This window comes from Prorops nasuta, unplaced genomic scaffold (assembly GCF_024137725.1).
Source record: "Prorops nasuta isolate Cenicafe-Biocafe unplaced genomic scaffold, Cenicafe_Pnas_1.2 PNAS00008, whole genome shotgun sequence".
NCBI lineage: Eukaryota > Metazoa > Arthropoda > Insecta > Hymenoptera > Bethylidae > Prorops > Prorops nasuta.
The window spans coordinates 8,597,635-8,618,669 of record NW_027116805.1 but is presented as its reverse complement, the minus strand read 5'-3'; the positions used below and the strand labels follow the sequence as shown (position 1 = coordinate 8,618,669).

General features: G+C 34.8%; 1 protein-coding gene across 3 annotated transcripts in view; it reads right to left on the bottom strand.

Moving 5' to 3' along the window:
- LOC136775849 (Y+L amino acid transporter 2) overlaps nt 1–21,035 on the bottom strand; it is a 32,119-nt gene that overhangs the window by 6,404 nt on the left and 4,680 nt on the right. Inside the window, exons 2-12 of one of the 3 annotated variants that reach the window (XM_066730972.1) lie at nt 17,242–17,507; nt 16,781–17,027; nt 10,050–10,175; nt 8,997–9,135; nt 8,238–8,361; nt 7,889–8,089; nt 7,201–7,275; nt 6,915–7,074; nt 6,694–6,786; nt 6,486–6,541; nt 5,602–5,764 (exon numbers count right to left, since the gene is read on the bottom strand). In XM_066730972.1, coding sequence (XP_066587069.1) covers nt 5,762–5,764; nt 6,486–6,541; nt 6,694–6,786; nt 6,915–7,074; nt 7,201–7,275; nt 7,889–8,089; nt 8,238–8,361; nt 8,997–9,135; nt 10,050–10,175; nt 16,781–17,027; nt 17,242–17,502 — 1,485 coding nt within the window. In that variant the 5' untranslated portion in view covers nt 17,503–17,507 and the 3' untranslated portion in view covers nt 5,602–5,761. Of the gene's footprint in view, nt 1–391; nt 5,765–6,485; nt 6,542–6,693; nt 6,787–6,914; nt 7,075–7,200; nt 7,276–7,888; nt 8,090–8,237; nt 8,362–8,996; nt 9,136–10,049; nt 10,176–16,780; nt 17,028–17,241; nt 17,508–21,035 lie in introns of those variants that run through there. The other 2 variants (XM_066730970.1, XM_066730971.1) reach the window with 2 other exon arrangements.

The following is a 21,035-nucleotide window of genomic DNA, read 5'->3' as shown; positions in this document are numbered from 1 at the left end:
ACACAGTACACGTAACATTGTAAACATTTCAAAATGCGCTCAGACATTGTAAAATGTAAAATAGAAAATGAATATAATATGCACTAAAGTTTCGTCTTATTAATTAAATTTATTTAATGAATTATTGTCATGAGATTCAGGATCTTCAGTGAAACGTTGCATTTTAAATCTGTTAAAGTGCATACAAACTATAACAAATATTCATAGTTCTTACGTAAAACTTGGAGAAATTTTCTTAAAATTTTACTCTAGGTATATTTTTCCACATTATAAAAACTTTCACGTTAAACTTATTCTTTGATCAAACTTTTTCTTACACAAGCAAGAAATATTTTCCAAATTATTATTGTCTAATAGTATAATGATAACTTATATGTTTAGGGAGAGAGAGTCATCAAGCACAATTTTTTTTTTTGTATACTTATACAAATAGACGTCGCGTGGGCCACGTGGGCCTCGTGGGCCTCGCGGGCCTCGCGAGCTACGTACGGGAAAAGTCTATACGGCCGTCGCATCATGAATAATGTACGTTGTTTAGTACACATTAAATTACAATTTCATTGATATGCAAAAAGTCTGGAATGTCAAGTCTAATTAATATAAACAATGATTTCTCGCGTCTCAATAAACACCCTGAAAATAATTGATGGAATTGCGTTTTATTAGTCATATATCAAATGTGTATATTATGGTGGTCATTACAAAAAAAAAAAAATATTGCGGATTTTTAAAAAACACTAGTATTTGATGAGAAACTACAGTGGTTGAAACCTGTGGCCTAACAAATGATGGAAACATGTGCCTCATTGCGATCAAATATAATTTTCGAAGAATTTTTCAGTTTTTCGCTGATAACTCATTAAATATTCGATTCTATGAAAAGATGCATATAAGCTTTTCTCTGAAGAATTAAATTCTACATAATAAAGGTTCTATACATTTTTCTTCTAGAATGCATAGTAATCGAGATATTCCTGAAAAATCGATCCTCTTTTTCGTTTATACACATTATATTGACATATGCTCATATGAATAATTATTTTTAGTTTACCGTGCAATTAACATATTTTATTAAATTAAGAGAAATAAAATGTGTAACTACAGCGAAATAAGAATAACTGCTCATATGAGCATATGTCAATATAATGTGCATAAACGAAAAAGAGGATCGATTTTTCAGCAATATCTCGATTAGTATGCATTCTAGAAGAAAAATGTATAGAACCTTTATTATGTAGAATTTAATTCTTCAGAGAAAAGGTTATATGCATCTTTTCATAGAATCGAATATTTAATGAGTTATCTGCGAAAAACTGTAAAATTCTTCGAAAATTATATTTGATCGTGCATTGAGGCACGTGTTTCCATCATTTATCAGGCCACAGGTTTCAACCACTATAGTTTCTCATCAAATACTAGTGGTTTTTGGGGATCCGTCAAAAAATTTTTTTTTAACAACCACCCTTGTGTATATATGTATATTTATATATGCGGTTACCAATGGCGCGCGCGCGCGTCCATCCATCTGCCTATACACATGTATAGTTTTCCGTAACATCGCCTATACTATAATGTGATCTCACACATATATCTCATTACAAGAATAACCTTTGGTTGGATGATAAAGTAATATCAGTAAAAGCTGCGGTATATACAAGGCTATAACGGTATTCTGATTCATTGTATAAACAAATGCTGAACACTGTGTGTATGTGTGTGTGTGTGTGTGGACTCATCAAAGATAAAACTGCGTGAAATTGTTGAAAGATTCATGAAATTATTACCGCTTCATCGGATCAACATTGATTTGAATCTCTTCGTTACGCGCGACGCTGAAGATTTTTTATACCTAATTCACGCAATTTTATACCTATTCATCTTTTTAATAAATTAAATGTAAAGCTATACTTATGGTGCAATGATTCAAAGTATTAATTTAATTGGCTAATTCTAGAATTTATAATATTTTGCAAAAAGAATTAAAGAACCGAGTTGGATGAATATCAATTTATGATATATACAATTGCTTTACATATAATTGTAATAATTTTACTTATGACTAAGCAATGCTTTGGTTAATTAATAACAGAATGAACTATAGTAATCTAGAACTTTATTGCAAAATATTTGAATGACTGTATTATTTTTATTTTGCTGTTATAAACTTGTTCCATTGATTCAACAATAATTAAACTCTTTTGCTATCCGCAATATTTTAATTCTTAAGTTTCTATCAACTTGGGTATATATCTTTCTTTGTTTAATATTCCTTTGTGTATATATTAAATGAAAGTTGTGTGTGAGTACTGGATTATCGAGGACTATGAAAAATAATCTTGCAAGCTGCCTTCGTCCATTTATAAGAATAGCTTAGTGTGTGTTTTCCTTTATCTCTCATAAAAATATTCCAAGCTCTATGTCTATATCGTTTCGTTTTACATTAATGATTTTGCTTTACGAGTACATTGAAGCATTCCTTTCATATTATTTATATTTCGCAAGAACATTCCAAGTGAAACATTTTACTTTTGTTTTCTAGAACAATTCAACTACGGATATGTGCAACAATTTACACTAATTATTTGAGAAAAGTCGATTCAGCAACAACATGATAGGTTATCTCAACCTCACAATAATGGTTCTGTATGTTCACGTTTAGACAATAACTCATTTTTCTCGATAAGCACATAAAATTCGAGAGATTTTAAGCTCTTTTCTAGCCTATAGAAATTTAAGAGAGATGCAGGTTATTACGACGGCCCAACTGTGGAATAAAAGAGTCGACGCGGGGCGCGAGACCTTAAAATTAAAAATACCTGATATATTTAACTGGAGTAACAGCATGGAAAACAATGCATTCTACATTTGTTTGTATGATCAAATAAATATAAACCATAACATATTTATTGTTGATTTTTATAATTAGCTCATAAAAGCATTAAGCACATTTGATGGATGAATGTTGATAAAAGAAATAAAACCATAAGATATACACTATTAAACTTACAGTTGATCGTAAAGTTTTGTAGATTTTACACATTTTTCTGAGGTATCGTTATGATAAAAGGAATCACAGGAGAAAGAGAACGTAGTCTAACACTAAATTCACTGGTTTCTAGCTTATAATTCAATTATTCAATCGAAATAAAAATCTATTATGCGATCAATGCCAGTAAATCTAGTGTTAAGGTACAATCGTTTATTACATTTGTCTTATACAAGTTAAACGATTTTTCTTTCAATATTAAATAAAACTAAGCTATAAAAGGGTACATAAATGCATGCAATGGAAAATTCTATGAATATTTATTAATCAGTAAAGATGGTCTGCGTGAGTAGTAAAGAAATTTAAGTTGAAGATGATGGAATAAAAGTTTTGTGCATGATTAATTATTTATATGTGTGCATGTGTGTGTGTATACATGTATAAATTCGTACTTATCAAAATCTATAAAAAAACTAAAAACTTGTGCAGAAGTGTTAAAAGGCAAATGAGCTAGTTAATTATAAGTTATTATATATAACGGCTCATAATAGTTTTTAATCTCACTGTAAATGGGCAAAGAAAGGCTGCGCATAAACAAATGATTATTTATTTGATAAATTATTAAGGCAACAGGGGACTGAATATCTGATTTTCGGCAAATCAACTAAAATGTCCCTTAATTAGCAAAGTTCATATAATGAAATAATAATTTTAAATTGTAATGTAAATGACGGTAATCGCGCGTTGCTAGCATAGAAACGTAAGACTTAAAGATTTATCTAACGTGACAAGTGTAACCCTGTGACATGCGTAAAAAGACTATTTGTAAAAAGAAGCATTCCTAAAAATCTTAAACATAAAATTAAAGGATATCCTAAATTCAGTATTAATTTCTCTCGTTCTTTAATTATATCCCATTGGATATCGGTTCACGTCTCGCGAACCGGCTTAATAAATAATTAATATTTAATGTCTCGAATTAAATTTAGGAATAAAAAGAAATATATATACTGATAGAAATTTTAAGCTTACTCGATAAAACGTTTGAATAAAAAAGTACCTTGATTAAACCCTAGCGGAAAATTCTCTCCAATTGTTCCCCATCAATTTAAATGTTCATGATTTCACTAAAAAACCATTAAAAACTATATGCTGGAGTATTTTGTTGAAGCAAACAGCTGATTGTAACTCAATTAATTGACTTATTTAAAATAAATATATATTGCATGTGTGTGTGTATAAAAGAAAGGTGATCTAAAAAGGGGATTTCCTTCGATTGTGTGGAAAGGGTCGACTCCGAATTGCAAGATCCCCTTTCGTGATAGACCAAATTGCAGAATTCATGAAATTCAGGCAATAATGGAGCTTCTATATACATATATATATATATGCTATAGGTAGATCGCGTTATATGATTTAGGGCCGTTTTATCTCTTTTTTCCCCTTTTTTCTCTCCTTTTTTTTCACTCTCTCTCGTTGTGCTCCTTTGGAACGTTTCGACCAATGGGTAGATATATGTACGTGTATATATGACTTTAGTGGCAGTAAATACAAGCGAATCGATCGACGTTAGAACGAATGATCAAAGCTAACGCAGGTTAAATAACGAATCGATAATGGAGGAAAGCTTCTCTCGAAAATCTTCATAATAAATAATGATAGAAATTATGCGAGGAACGCACACAATCAGCAATGAATGATAATAGAATGTAGAGAAATTCACAAATCAACGTTGAAAAGAAATACTGTAGCAAGAAGTATCTAGGTCGACTCTAATTATTTTCAATATTTACTCATTTACACATTTTCTCCGCTTCACCTTTATCCTGATTTTTCTCATCTCTTGACATTGTTAGAAACTGTCGATATTGTTCATATATCGCTACTACACAATAAATTATACTCGTTTCTTCATATATTTTATTATACTGTTAAAAATATATATATATACCCAATAAAGTGAATTCTTCTCTCATCACAAATTTGCAACAATAATTAAGTTACTATTATCCAAGCAGACAATTATTATTGGTCTTGGACAGAATTCAACATTTCGCTTCTACTTCCTAATTCGAACACATTTAATGGTATTTTTATTATTAATAATTATTGCAAATTGGTGATACCATTACAATTGCTTCATTTTGGACATGATAAGTTTTGCAATAAAAATATAATACCACAGTAATTATAGTATATCGATGACAGTCATAATAGAATATATAGTAATCGCACAAACATTGAGAGTATAATTTATCGCAGGATGTTTCAGTTTGCAGTGATAAAAATGAGTGAATATTAAATAATTGCTATTGCGTATACAGGCACACATGAGTATATGTGTCCATTGGCAAAAGATAGCATCGTGGTGGGTGGTGTTTGCTCCTAGTTGAGCTTAACCATAAGGAAGCACCTGCGCCTTAATATGGATTGTCCCCCTGCAGGGGGCTCTCGAGGATAAGCAATATCTTAAGAGGGTTTTGTATCGCAGGTTTAAAGAAACCTTTCTTTAAGCTACTTATTGGTAAGAGAAAGGGGTTATGGCCACTGGTCGATCTCTCCCTCTCTCTCTCTCTCTCTCTCTATACGAGTAATTCTGCTGACGAACGGCGTACCCAGATCTAAATAGCTGCTCGACCCAGAACGCTATATCGCCGTTTTTCTCTCTCACCGGACAATCATCCCCCGTCGCATCGTCGCGTGGTCGCTCTTAAACCTGAGCCGGCTTAGATTTACCGACGACCACCATTATCTTCTGCAGGAACTTTGTCGCGCTTACTGCAACACGCACAACAAATACATATTTAATTAATCGCCACGCGCCACATGCATCAACAATGTTTTAATCAATAATAATAATAAATAGTAATTATTTTCTAATTGTGTTTCTCACTAGCTTTTACGCCCTTATTAGCCACAACTCAATACTTTATGCAATTTTTATTTGCACCTGTGGCCCCATTCTTTCTTAGCCGTGCGTGTGCTGTTTAGTTAAATGTTGTACATGATGACTACATGCAAAATCAAAGTTTAATCTATGCTCTACTCTACTTGTGCAAAATAATCAAACGATATATCGATATCTTTTCAGTCGATACACTATTCAATTTGGTAAAGAATAATTGCTGTGTTTATTATAAAGAAAGAAGCAACGAATGTGTTGAAATGGCCCCTGACGGTTATGAGGTAAACTTAGAGGCAATTCTGATTAGAAAGAAATAATAATTTTCAAGTACAAGTCCATGGAAAAATCATTTGACTCTTATCGCACTGTTCGATAATTAGTAAGAAGCTTAAAAGTATTCAAGTGCTACTTCTAAACCATTATAGAACATTACTATGGGCAGGTGTGACAGTCGGAATTGCGTTAATTGCCAGATTTTACTTGTTCAACTTTGATGAAAGTATTCATCAACACGAGTGCTAAGCATGCGTGACGTGACGTGACGTGACATGACATGACATGATAAGAGTAAATTATGTATAGTGTAATCTAAACCTTATTCTTAGGTCCGACGACCACCATCAACTTTTGCATTGCTTTGGTAACGGCGCCTGTTGGAATAAATTAATTGCAAAAATCAAACGAAATAATAATGGAGCAATTGTCGAAATGACAGTATCTCTCGACTCTCCAGACAAATGTGTGATTACATATAATCATTAAAATCGTATACTTTTAATGATTGATGCACGCATCTACTTACAGACTCCTTTTTGGAAGAATCTCGGTTTCCTTTTCCATGAAATGAATAGAAAGTATACAGGTATCGACGAGAACATCATCAAGCAGCCATATCCTGAAAGCGAAACATTCCACTGTAAGGGAGCAAACTGAAATAGTCTTAAAAATAATCCAATAAACTAATCAAACATTTAACTTTGAGAAGGACTATTGGTGTTTGTGCGTGTGAAAAGAATATCTTACCAGTTTCCAAGGGACTAGCATACATAGGTACCACGGTGACGAATATCGTAGCAATTATGTAAATTATTGGGAAAAATAAGCTGACTTTTAATGGCCTTGGTAGATTTGGCTGGGCCCATCTAAGCCAGGGCAAGCACAATACAGAGACACCGATACTCAGCTGAAAAAAACAAACAAAGTAAAAAATCAATATTTTACTCGATGTTTATAACTAATGAGTTTGTAAGTATATAGAAACAGTTTTACTTTATTGCTCGAGAAAAGGAAGAAGAAGAAGAAGACTCACCCAGGTAACAAAACCTACGTAGTTGATCAAAGCTATGATGTCGGAAGAGCACAGATACAACAAGGACAAGAGAGCCTGCAATTACACAGAGAGCAAGTTTCAAATTAAATGATTACCAGAGCAATAATTCCTACCTCGCGCGCCACCCTCTCCTTGCTTATTCCTATTAACTATAATATTATAACAATAAAACCATGCATTCTCATACCAGCAACATTCATTTGTCATCTTTTCCAAAAGACGCACGCATGTATACGCATACACACACTCGAGTATTATCGAAAATTAAAAATGAAATTTTCAGTCATTGTCAGCATTTGTTATTTGGAAGCCTAGCTCATACACTTGCATCGCTAGGACAGTTCCATCTTAATTGAATAACAATAAAGCCGCTGAATCTCGCGTTTAAAATCTTGTCGAAGAATATATAATCGAACGCTTCGAGTATCGACGACCATTCTTTGCGCGCTCTTGCATTTGTTTTTCTATAGAATCTTTCGCAAGAAGGAATAAGTAGGTGTGTATACCTATATAGGTACGTGATAATTAAATCGCGCGCGCTCCCGCGCGAGTTTTGGCAAAAATGAATTTAGCTTTAAAATGATGCCTCGAGGAATAATCAACTGGAGAGATCAGTTGGATGTGAATAAAATTGGAGAAATTGATAAATAATATTAGATTTGTTTACCATGCATAGGACAGCTGGAGTGGGCGTGAGCCTCGAGGTTTGAATCATAGTTAAAATTTCTGGCATTTGTCCTTCACAGGCTCCGGCATAAAATAGTCGAGAGGACGTTAGTAGAATTCCGTTAACGGCACCAAAAGTCGAGAGAGCAACGAACACTGGGATCGTCCATGCCATAAATCCAAAGATACGATTGGCGAATGTCTGTATAAAACGAAAATACATACTCTTTCTTTAAATATTGACACGTATGTACATTTACATATTTAAAAATGATAGAAATCAATCTAAAGCAAAATATATATCGCACCTACGAAATATAAACAATAAGAATATATATGCGTATACTTACGACTGCGACTGCCTCGCTTCCCAAAACCTCAACAGGACTGAGAGTAGTATAGAAAGCTACGTTTGTCAAAACGTACACAACCGTTACCAAAGTGCAGGAAATTGCAATAGCTCTCGGCAAATTCCTAGAAAAAAATAATCATGCTTCTTAGCTTCCTTTCCTTCTCTCTTATCAATTTTCTCCCTAAACTGTTGATTCGATTACATCATTTCTATATTCTATATGTATAATTCTTCAATAAATTTCTTGAAAATCTCAATAAATGAAACTCCAATAAGCAATCGTATTCGAGAAACGAGTAGCTATAGGCTTTTATAAAAACCAAAGAAACGGAATTGTGTGGGAATCTATACTGATTGTTTAAATAATAAAACTATTTTAATAGCACACACTCTGGCATTGACTCGTACGTCTTTGCCAAATCTTCGTTTGCAATTAATCGAGGTGAGAAAATTCTCATCGAGCCTATATATAAATATATAATAATTAGAATTTTATCAAAATGTGATTTTACAAATAGCCAGTAAAGAAAATATTAAGCAAAACTTAACATTATTTAATTTTAATCCTACGTTATATATTATTACACGTCACGTCTATATTCTTATAATCATCACGCATCTCAAAAACTAGATATTTAAGAAAAATATAACAGTCTATTTAATAGTTGAATGAGATATGTTATATGTAATTTTTCAATACTATATAAATGAAAACCTATTATGAATGATAGTCATTAAATTTGGAAAATATCTTTACCTGACTGGGTCCTTCAATTCTTCGATAATGAAATTCAAATAGTTCCATCCGTTATAGGCGAATAAACCGGAATAAAAACTAAGAGCTATGGACGTGACTTCCGTTTTCGTTTCATTGAAAGTGAAATGCTCAGTGTGTCCTGTACAGTCGAATTTTAAAATATTTATTAACTGAATGTGTGAGGATCGAAATGGCATCGTCCATAATTTAAAATTGATACAATTTTTGCTATTAATGATGTTTTTTCGTGGGACTCTCGTGAAAGCAGGAGGGAGGGAGAGAGAGAGAGAAAGGATAATAGGAAGGAGAAGAGGCTTGAATTTTTCTCCGAGAATGCATGGATCCTAAAGGAATAAAACTTGGCTTTTGAATAAACTATATAGATCTCTGCCACTTAATAAGCTGAATGCTCCAATTGAAATCTGTATTTAGTCCACCTTTTTCATTGGGCAAATTGTCTCGTCCGGCAAGTGGGCAATCTTCAAAAGCTCCTATATCTTATACAGTTATATAGTCTTGTGTGGTTTTAAGGGAAGCGTGGGATGACAAGACACTTTGTTAAGCATTAACGCGCGCGGCCGCCTTAATATAATTTTATACTTTTCATTTTGCAACATCCACTCGAACGAATCGTCTTTAAAGTTATTTTTATAACCAACATTTGAGCGAGCGAATTTTAGAAAATTTAATACAAATGATCTCTCGATACATCAATCTTAAAAGAATAATCCTGTACATATATGCATATAAGAAATTCAACTACTAATAAATTTTTATAACAGGAATAATCGTTCGAGAAAGATTGCGATAGCAAGAGAATCGAAGCACGTATGGACGAAGCAAAGAAGGAAGTTTTAAAGAGGATGCATGGACTTTGGTATACATGCAGGATAAAGTTTCGATATTAGATCCGAGTGTGCAGTTATTGGCACACAGTGCTCTCCGTAATCGTCTACTCGCTCGTACATGTACGTTGCGATTACGCAAGATCGCGCATGGGGATTCTCGTATCTCGCGAGGAGTCTTGAAAGAGGAACGAGTCGTTCGACTCACCAGTGAACAGTTGATAAGCCCCGGCGAAAATGATGATGAACAGAGCCACAAGTTTGGCGTAAGTGAAGATATCTTGGACCCTCGTTGCCCATTTCACGTCCCAACAATTGATAAAAGCCAAAATACCTGAAGAAAGGATTTAAAAAGGTGTCAAAGTCACACATAACACATGGACAGATATCTAATCTCACTAATTCTATTAATTTACTATATTTATTCAAACCAACACCTTCATTAACATCATTACAAACTGCAATATCACACACACACACACACATACACAAGCAATTAAATTTATACTTTTATCTTCTCTTGGAATTTCTCTCAATGTATTTCAATATTGCTTTTCACAATACTTATATAGGCTGCACATTTATAATAACAGCTCTCTTCTCAAACCTCCAGCCATTTTCTACCAATTTGCATAATTGACATTTCTATATCTTTTATTCCGATTCCTCTCTTGGTCCACACAATTGATTTTGTCAATCTTATAGACACGTATCAGACCCGAGTCTGCCTTTCACCCGTTTGATTTCCATTAATTTGCATCGTTCAACTCGACTATCACTTTTTATCCAAGTTGATTATCTTGCTTGATTGTAGGACACATCAAATTTATCAAGTCAGATTTCATTAGGGTACATGTCAAGTTTTATTGGTTTTCGACTAATTGCTTCGACTACACGCGCGAGTGTGCTTATGCTAATTTCTGCAGTTTTTCACTACATTGATTTCATTATGCCTATATCACTAATAATATATATATATATATATATATACATATATGTGTATATTGTCAATCGCGTGCATCAATAATAATTCATAAGGTTGATTAGCAAGTTTCGACTGTAATTGTAAGTGCAACCTTATTATTTTTTCAAATCCCATGTCCGCAAGCGCGCGGCGCGACTTTTTATAGGGATATACACTTGATATTCCGTATTCTCCATACGTTATATGGGAGCGATAATTTACACATTGAGGCTATATATTGATATAATTAACAATGAAATTAATGTTCTATTAAAGATTTTGGAATAATCGTATATTGACATGACTATAGCTGTTTTGACGATAATTCATGATTATTTTTGGCTGATCTTTAGAATTGGACAAGTATTTCAGCCATTCGAGCCATTTCAGGTTCAGCTATAGTCTGCAGAGTGGGCTGTGGTACCTTGTAAGGCTTGAATAGAACCGGTTACCTCGGTTTATACGCCACGGCACGGCACACACAGTAGACCAACTGGCACCAGCCGAGTTAGCAGAGACAAGGGTGAAAACACACAGGCGAGATATGGTTATCGACAACAGTGCATTATTTACAATTTACGTCAGATAGCAAGTCATTAAATTATCTTCACTTTTTATCTACATCGCGTAGCTACTCAATTATTGTCAACCTGAACATTTTTCATAATTTTAAGAAGAAAATATCATACGCCACTTTTATTCTACTTCGCACCAAGCATTAAACAATCTTTCATTCCAAACTTCCTATTGGTGCCGCTATGGATGAATTCGCATGCACCTCAATAGACCCTCGCCTATCACATTTGCATCGCTAAAACCATCCACTTTCCGATAGAGCGTTTATTGGAACCAACAAGTATCGCAAACTCGTATAACTTTTTAATTAAAGTGCATGCGGCTAACTTTAAGATTAAGTGGTACACAAACATCTTTTTCTTTTCTATCATCTGCACCTAATGTCAGCTTTTTAGCTCGCCGATAACTAAGCAATCGCTCATTGCACCAAAAATTCCCACGCCCCTCTCTCTCTCTCTCTCTCTCTCACTCTGGAAACGATAAATCAATTACACATCTGATTTTTCAATCTGTCTTGAGAAAAACGAAAGAAACAACCGCGCGCGACGATCGAAGCTATTCCACATCTAACCTGAGAAATGTAATATAAGAAGGAAAGAAGAAAGAAATAACGGGGGTTTAGCCAAAGGTGCATGATTATTCAATAAAGATTCGTTGATGGAATTACAAAGGTTACAAAGTAGGAAAAATGAATGAATGATGGACCTAGGCGGAACATGGCCAATTACATTTTCGATTGAAAAAATTCTATTCATGTGGATTTTTATTGAGTCATGCTAGCATTAGTACTTGTAATTATTAATAATAGACAGCAGTATTGCATTCATTCAATTGAATAAAATTATATATGAACAATCTACTAATAGACTAGAGAAAAGATTCTCGACTGCGAGCTACTCTTTGTTTAACCTATGCTATATACGCGCATATTGAAAGACTCGCGATTTTGGCCACAATAAAAGATTAATTATATATATGAATGGTAAACGTCTTTGGGACCTCATCCATTGGATACTCGTCACAAGTTTGCGCGAGCAACCTTGTACGAGTGGCTGTCCTTTGTCCTCGACGATGGATTCGATTCAGCTGAACGAACGACCAGAGGAACAAATGACTGATGCAACAGTGGAAAAGAATTTCATTCTCGACACGTGCCCCCTTCCCTCGCGCGGTACCATATCGCAAAAGGATCATCTTTGCGCGCGGCGTCTAGTCGGCACTTTTCTCTCCCCTCGCTTCCCGCTTATTCTCGCCTACGAATCCTAGCTCCGTGGTCTTTTCATTTACCCGCATCCATGCACGCATCATCCTCTACCCCTTTCCACTGCTTTTCTTTCTTTCTTCAATTTTTCATTTATTAGTTCAATTAGCAAGTAGTCTAGCTTTTTGGCCATACGCATGATTTTACTCAAGTATATACCACAGCTCTTTCCTCTCCCCTATACTTGTTTTCCTGCTATTTCTGCTTTCCTCCACTTATCTCCGGTATTTTCCTCTTTTTCTTTCTCCCTCCCCCATCGCTGTTCTTTATACTTTTTTCCCGCCTCTCTCCAGCCAATCTCTTAGCTAGGCCCCTCCAGGGTCTAAGTCTAACTGTCCTCGTCAAGCCCTCTTCTCCTCCTTCCCCAATATAAATCTCGCCGTTCAGCCAAGCTAAATTGTATTGCCACGCGATTCGTTTTTAAACTATCCCTAGACCACACTATATGGAGCATCAATTTTTTTATTATTTAACGTTTTCATCCATCTCTCGTCTACCTCGAGTAATTCCATGCACGGTACTACAAAGGCCCCTTTATAATACGATAAAACGTAGCGTATTGAAAACAATGTTATTCTTCGTGAGATTGACGCAAGGGCCGTCTATGTAGACACGACTAATGAGGGGGGGGGGGGGGGGAGCGTATTCGGAAATGTGCAATTTTTTAAGATATTCGTTAGGAAAAAAATAGAAAATTTCATCTCGGGCCTGCATTGAAGTTTTTCAATGTTGATTCGCGACTCTCCATGCAAGATTCAACAAATTACTGGAAAAAAAGAAAAAGATGGTTGCATCGTGTACTACACCTATATGTATACGGGAAATATCAGGCTGTACATCACCTTCTGACTTGACAAAATTTGCTTGGACCGTTCATTACACACAGCTTTGATATAGTTTCTAACGTTTCTCACAGTTGAGTTAAATTGAGAATAAAGAGGAAAGCATGCATGGGCTATCGCGTTTTACGGTTAGTACACGAGTGTATAACCTGCTATATGCATATACACAAGCATGCGGTTGCTTCTATACTGTATGCGTGCGCGTATATCGCATCGTCGTTTTACAGAAATGCGCCGGTATACACATAATCCAATGCAAGTATTATCGCAACACGAAATAATGTCAAATCAAGCGAATCCTGCAAAATGCGTTAAACTGAATGAATGTTATAGATAAAATAATAAATAGTATATAATGTATGTATACTAATGAGTAATGGCCCGGGCGATAATTATTGGGGAAAGGGGAAAGGTCATACATGTCGGCCTTTATAGCTGTGTAAGAAAAATCCCTATGGACGTAATTTAAAGTTAAGACGATGAGGTAGCTCGCGAGGTTGCTCGGAGGAAATTGTTAGTCCATGGAAAAATGTGAGTTTGAAAGAAAAGAGTCGAGAGGAGATGCTTGAAAAAGTTGACTTTTCCATCTGTAGATAAATCGGAGCAGAGTTGCCAGAGGATTCTCGTTCCATGCTTTCCGATAAATTGCGGCAATGTCATTTCCTATTAACTAACACAGTCAACTCACTTGCTTTCTTTCTTATTTTTACCTCATTACTCGCGACGATCCACAATATACAATACGCCACGCCCGCGCCGCGCCGACTCAATCTTTTTACACAGAATTCGACTTCCTTCTTGTCCCAATCATTATATATATATATATATATATATATAGCTTTCAAACCTCTCAATCCTCTTTCTAACTCTACTATTATTAATACCTAATCGCTTATCATGGAAAATAAAAAATTTTCCTTTATCCATGCACAAATTAATTTTCTCTCGGCAATAAAAAGCAGCACATGCCTTTGAATTGGGAAATAGCTCGGTTGTGATGCGCAGGATAATATTACTGGACCTTGAGTTTGGATTATTATTTTAAATATTATATATTGTTATGTGCTTTCAAAGAATCATGCGTCTGTAATTAATATGAGCAGGTACACTTTCTTAGATCAATGTTAAAATTTACAGAGATATATGCACACAATGCAGTGTACAAGAATTTTTTTATGAAGAAGGATGATTGAAAGTAAAGTTGAAATGAGATGAGAAAAGGCACTGCAGGAGAACGTACTTGATCGAAATATTTGACATTCGTCAATAATTGCTTCCTAGTATTTCGACAGAGAATCCTCGAGATATTCCTAAGGCGTATAACGTACGAGACGGACTCTATGTTTTTCCCTCATCTAACATAATAGCTAGTCTACAACACACTGCAGGCTATTACAACTCCATTTCAAATTGGCAGTAATTTTCTGCTATACGATCCTTCCTTTCTTCCCTGCATAAATTTACCATTTTCATCTCACGTAAGCATATACTATCCTTTCGTTAACTTTATTCAAGAAAATTGGATGAAAAGGCGAAAATGTTAGTACTTGTAATTCCGATTCGAGTTGAAAGTGAAAGCACGAAGAGGAATGACAAATTTATTTGGTAAGAGAATAAATGAATTTGGGATGAGGAGCGAGAGTAATAAAAGCGTATCTGCTCTAAAAACTTGGATATAGTTTGCTATAGGTTTATGCGAGGAGAAAAATCTAGTTACAAAGCTATATAGTAATGAGAGAGCTTTTTAGCTAGAGCTAGCTGATCGTGCGAGACGTTAACTACTGACAGACGTCGCGGCGGAAGAATAAACATATACCATCCCTTACGTGTCGCGCAAGCGCGCGCTAAGAAGAAAATAATGAAAAAACATATAAAATAAAGGTATAGCCATTAGAAAATTCTCATCATTCTTCTAGCCCCCAACTCTATCAGAACTTTTCCTACCTAATAATTTCCATTTTCTACTGCAGCTTAGTTCAAACAACATTTCAGCTTGTGAAAATTCTCTTTCGAACGCTTAACGTTAAGCCTTATTATTTATTTGTTTCTTTATATCGATAAAAATAAAATCATTTATTTGATATGCAATTATTTTGTACACAAGTCGCACGTTAATAATACCAATAAATGTAGACAAAGGAAGAAATTTTAAATGGTGAAAATTATGTGTCTCAATTGTATAATTATATAGTATAAAAATAATCAATAATAGGTTTTAATAAAAATGTGAGGTAAATTAGGAATGTAGCATTTAAAATGGAGAGAGAAAGAGAGAGAGAGAGAAGGGGCGATGAAAGGAGAAGAGTGCGGCGTGTGCAGGGGGAAAGAGAGAAAAAGTGTAACGGTAGCCGCATGACCGTTGTGTGTGTGGATCTTACGACCATTCAAAATGTAATAATGCGAGCTTATTGTACGTAACGAGTGAAGGTGAAGGTACCTTAACGAGTTAATGTGTCACAGTCAAAGCGTCATACTTACACGTGTTAGCAGCCAGCAACTTTTGCCTGCTCCCTACATCGCGAATCCCATCAAATTTAATCAAAAGAAATCTATAAATATATACATAGCCTCAGCTAGAGATTCCACTCCTTCGTGGAATATCTCTCAGCAATCTTTTTATAAAATTCAAATCTCTCGATATTAAAAATATGACTCTTTGTCGTTGCAACAAAATCATCAAATTAATCGTTTGAAATCGTTACGAGTATAAGTGTAACCATTGCAAGTGCATGAATTATGCGTGTATAACGTGTGTACGAGGGGGAAAAGGAGAATCATACGCATCTACTTGATGAAAGAACCCTAATCACATAGAGCTGCTAATAAAATGATATCAATTAAAATAATTCGCTTAATGATGATCTCCATCCAATCAGAGGCAGCTCCACCCCCCCCCCTTCCTCCAGCAGCAGTAGAAGAAATGTTAGAATAGTTCCCAATGGCTGGGGCTGCATTATAGGTATACATATTGATCATGCCAGGCAAGAAAATTGACGATGTTGTTCAATCATTTTTCTCTATCATCAGCCAGATTTCTTTTCATAGGGAATATTAATTCAGTGCCATTGTGTGCCGCGTCTATAAATGATGTTCCGGTGCTTATACTTAGTATATATATATATATATGGCTAAGGGCAATCATGGAGAGAAGAAATTTACAAGAGAGAGAACAAGTGATGAGGTGTAGTTGTATAATACATAAAGGGGTGAGAGAGAAAAGATTGTGTGAAAAAAAGAGTGTGTGTGTGTGTGCATGAGCGCACGTGCGAATAAATAAATAAAAGGTAAAGACTTACATATGCAGCAAGCAGCGAGCAACCTTGCAGCATCGTCCGGTGGGGAGCAATCAGGAAACATTGGTTTCAGGACATAAATACTGAAGGTCAGAGCAACGATTGCCTGACTGCAAGGTCGAACTATCATGCACTCCACCCAGAGTCTAATAAAGGCCAAGAATGGACCAAAAGTCTCCATGATATAAGCGTAATCCGCTCCAGATTTCCTTATCATACATCCCAACTCTGCGTAACAATATGCTCCAATCTATATGGTAATAATATAATCGGGTAAAATAATTTCAACACTATATAAATGTGTTTGCCGCGCGCGCGCGATCGCGCTTTCGGTTGCAGGTTAAACACTCGGATGGATATTGCGCGCGTGGCGTTTAACCTATTATATATTTATATAGAGACTTTTTAATATTTGCAATTTTACGACCAAGCTATATTGAGATTGATGAAAGGTGAAAACTGACCATAGAGAAAATTCCTGAGGCTGTCCAGACGAGTAAACTGGCGTTGACGCTACCGGTGTACTTGAGGACTCCGGTCGGGCTGATAAAGATGCCGGAACCAATAATTGAACCAACGATCACAGTGATACCGTTCAAAAGTGACATTTTTGCCTCTAGCTTTATCTCGTCTCCGCCATCGGCTGTTGTCACAGGATCGTAAGGGCCTTTTTCTCCCTCCTTCTCCCCATCCTTCAGACTCTTCACGCTTCCACTCTTTGACATTTTATCTGTAAATTTGAAAATTCAACAATTTCATTTCTCTCTCTCTCTCTCTCTCTCTGATCACAAGAGGCACGCATCTCGCTTTTGTCATGCCTACATTCATTTGTTGGTGCGTTGCACCGCGTATTAAAAGAGAAAGCCTCCAGGGATTTTTATTCTAGTCAATTGATCAATTTAAAAAATTGCCAAGTATACGCGAGTAGTTTACGATTGGCTAGAGTGTACAAGTGAGATGGTATCAATTTTCCACCGTTGAATTTTTATCGTATCGCTTTGGTCTTTGAATAATGCATCGAGCCAGTTGCGAGTTGAGCGAAACAGCAAGTTTCGACGTACTCTTCCTTTGCTGCTGCAGCATGCACTTCATCTTGGGAGCGGATCCTACCTCCTTTTTATTGATAAAGTGTAGGAAATAAGAGGAATAGGACAATGGATGCACGGTAGCTGATGGATTTTAATGTCCTTTCATGGAAATTGGAAAAACAAGTAAGTAAAAATTAAAACTCGATAGCATGAAAGAACATTCTTATTTTTTATCAATTCGCTCCGTTTTCTCCCTTCAAATATCACGCTTGATCAATTTCAGTCGTTTAGCCATGAGAAGGAGAGAGCTCGACAAGAAAGATTCAGCTCGATGGAAAAACCCATGATAAATACCAAGTTTTCGTTGTAAATACATTTTTTTGTATAGAGATATACCTAGATGAGGTTAATGCGAATAATCTAGCTCCACGGATGAGATATGCTACCTTCACATTTTTACTTTATAGCATTAAATTATAAATATAAATGTTTAAGAGGGAAAAGACGCGACAAGAGTTTATTATTATATTTATATAGAGGAGACAGGGGAAGAAATCACCCACACACATGCATGCATGTATATTGGGGTGGTCGTTAAAAAAAATTTTTTTGACGGATCCCCAAAAACCACTAGTATTTGATGAGAAACTACAGTGGTTGAAACCTGTGGCCTGACGCAAATGATGGAAACACGTGCCTCATTGCGATCAAATATAATTTTCGAAGAATTTTACAGTTTTTCGCAGATAACTCATTAAATATTCGATACTATGAAAAGATGCATATAACCTTTTCTCTGAAGAATTAAATTCTACATAATAAAGGTACTATACATTTTTCTTCTAGAATGCATAGTAATCGAGATATTCCTGAAAAATCGATCCTCTTTTTCGTTTATACACATTATATTGACATATGCTCATATGAGTAGTTATTCTTATTTCGCTTTAGTGTTACACATTTTATTTCTCTTAATTTAATAAAATATGTTAATTGTACGGTAAACTAAAAATAATTATTCATATAAACATATCAATATAATGTGTATAAACGAAAAAGAGGATCGATTTTTCAGCAATATCTCGATTACTATGCATTCTAGAAGAAAAATGTATAGAACCTTTATTATGCAGAATTTAATTCTTCAGAGAAAAGGTTATATGCATCTTTTCATAGAATCGAATATTTAATGAGTTATCAGCGAAAAACTGAAAAATTCTTCGAAAATTATATTTGATCGCAATGAGGCACATGTTTCCATCATTTATCTGGCCTCAGGTTTCAACCACTGTAGTTTCTCATCAAATACTAGTTGTTTTTGGGGATCCGTCAAAAAAATTTTTTTTTTAACGACCACCCTAATGTATTTGTACATAAAATTTTTTGTTCAAACTGGTCAGTAATTTATATATTATTGTTTTGACAAAAAGTATTTCGGAAAGCTTGCCAATGTAAATTACATGTTGTATACAGCACAAAAGGCGGGTTAGGATATTTGCAAACTGCGAAGCGATAAGCCAAATGAATTAAGGATAGCAAAAAAGAAAAAAGGCATTTTTCAAATGACATGGGAAAAGAATAGCGCTGCTCAGCTTGACGGTTTTCAATTATCCCTCCAAATAAAAATTATTCCATCTCTCTCTCTCTCTCTCTCTCGATATCTTATTGTATCAAACTTTAAAATAATAGGTAAGTACAATCGTCTATAATTTTATAGCTACGAACAACAAACCATAGGTATATAGTTGTTAAAAGCACTAAAATACATTATTAACCATAACTTGATTATTATTGATCCATGTCAAGTTATTCCTGACGGGTCAGCGGTTATAGGCGATAATAAACTTTTGATAAAGCCGGTCTCGATAAATTCTCTCTTTCGATCCATAATTAAGAGAGCTTACAAACTGCCCAGATAGCACAATCAATATATTCTTTTTCGACAGTTGTGTGCATGTAGGTATATTTGTTCCCATTTTATATGAGCGAGAGAGAGAGAGAGAGAGAGAGAGAGAGAGGATTCTCTCGCTTCTTCGCATCTAACAAGCCGCTAAGACATTTTCTAAATAGCTTCAACAGTTGAGAACGATACTTTCCTTCTCGTCTGATGAAATCAAACTCCAAATAATTCATCTCATACTATAGCTGTATGTATATGGAAAAACAAATTATTTCCTTTTTACATATTTAAATTCCTCTGTTATCATTATGATAACTATAGCTATACTATATATTGCATCTGCTGATCAATTAATAGGAAAAAATCCAATCTACGAGCAAAATTTAATGAAATGCAGTATACGTCTCGCGTTAGAATAAGAATTTGATTAAGCAAATTAGGTCATTTATACTGATTTTTACCATGCACTGTAATCTCGATAACTGGACCATACAATGTAGCTTTCCATCTCGTGTGCAACAAGCAGTATATTTCATTCGATTACCGTAAAAAATGCTTTCTTTGCATTTCTTATATGCTTAATTTAATGTCATTAAGTTTCACTGTAATTACCGCAGTAAAGTATAAATTCCCGTAACATTCTCAATTGCTATTTTTCAAACTCTTTCCAGAATCTCTTATCCATTGCTACAATCTCCACATTATATACATATACATTTTTTGCCTAAGCAAAGACCCCCTGTGTTTTTAGAGAGACTTGCAGAGACGTGGAGAAATTCTCAAGTTTAAAGCGTGACATTTTTAATTTAGCAATATATATGTAGAAAAGAGAGTCTTTGCTATATAAATATTGATTAAGATTAAAAACGAATCTCCCGGACTGTTTGTCAGTGGAGATTAGTTAGCTTCAATCTTGCTTACAATGTTTTCTCAACTAAAAAGAGTTGATCTGTCAACACCAAAGTCTTGCTATCACGATCAATAAAACCGATAATGATTAGTTTTGCAGCGTAGCTAATTTCCATATCCATATTTAGATCGCTAAGGAATCGACCAATGAGAAATTCGTTTCTGGGTACACACCTTTCTCTATGTTCCGTGACAAAAACCTGTTCTCCACACATTAACCAGTCAGCTACTTTTGACGTTTATGAAAAAGTTATAATATTTTCTATTACGACCAGTGTAATTAGTATAAAGAAAAAACATTGTTATTAGTTACCGTCGCAACATTAAAATTTTAATCTACGCGTCTAAAGATTATTCTAAATAATATCAAACTTTCGAATTATTTAGAAGCTTGGGCAAAAGAGAACAATTAAAAGACAAA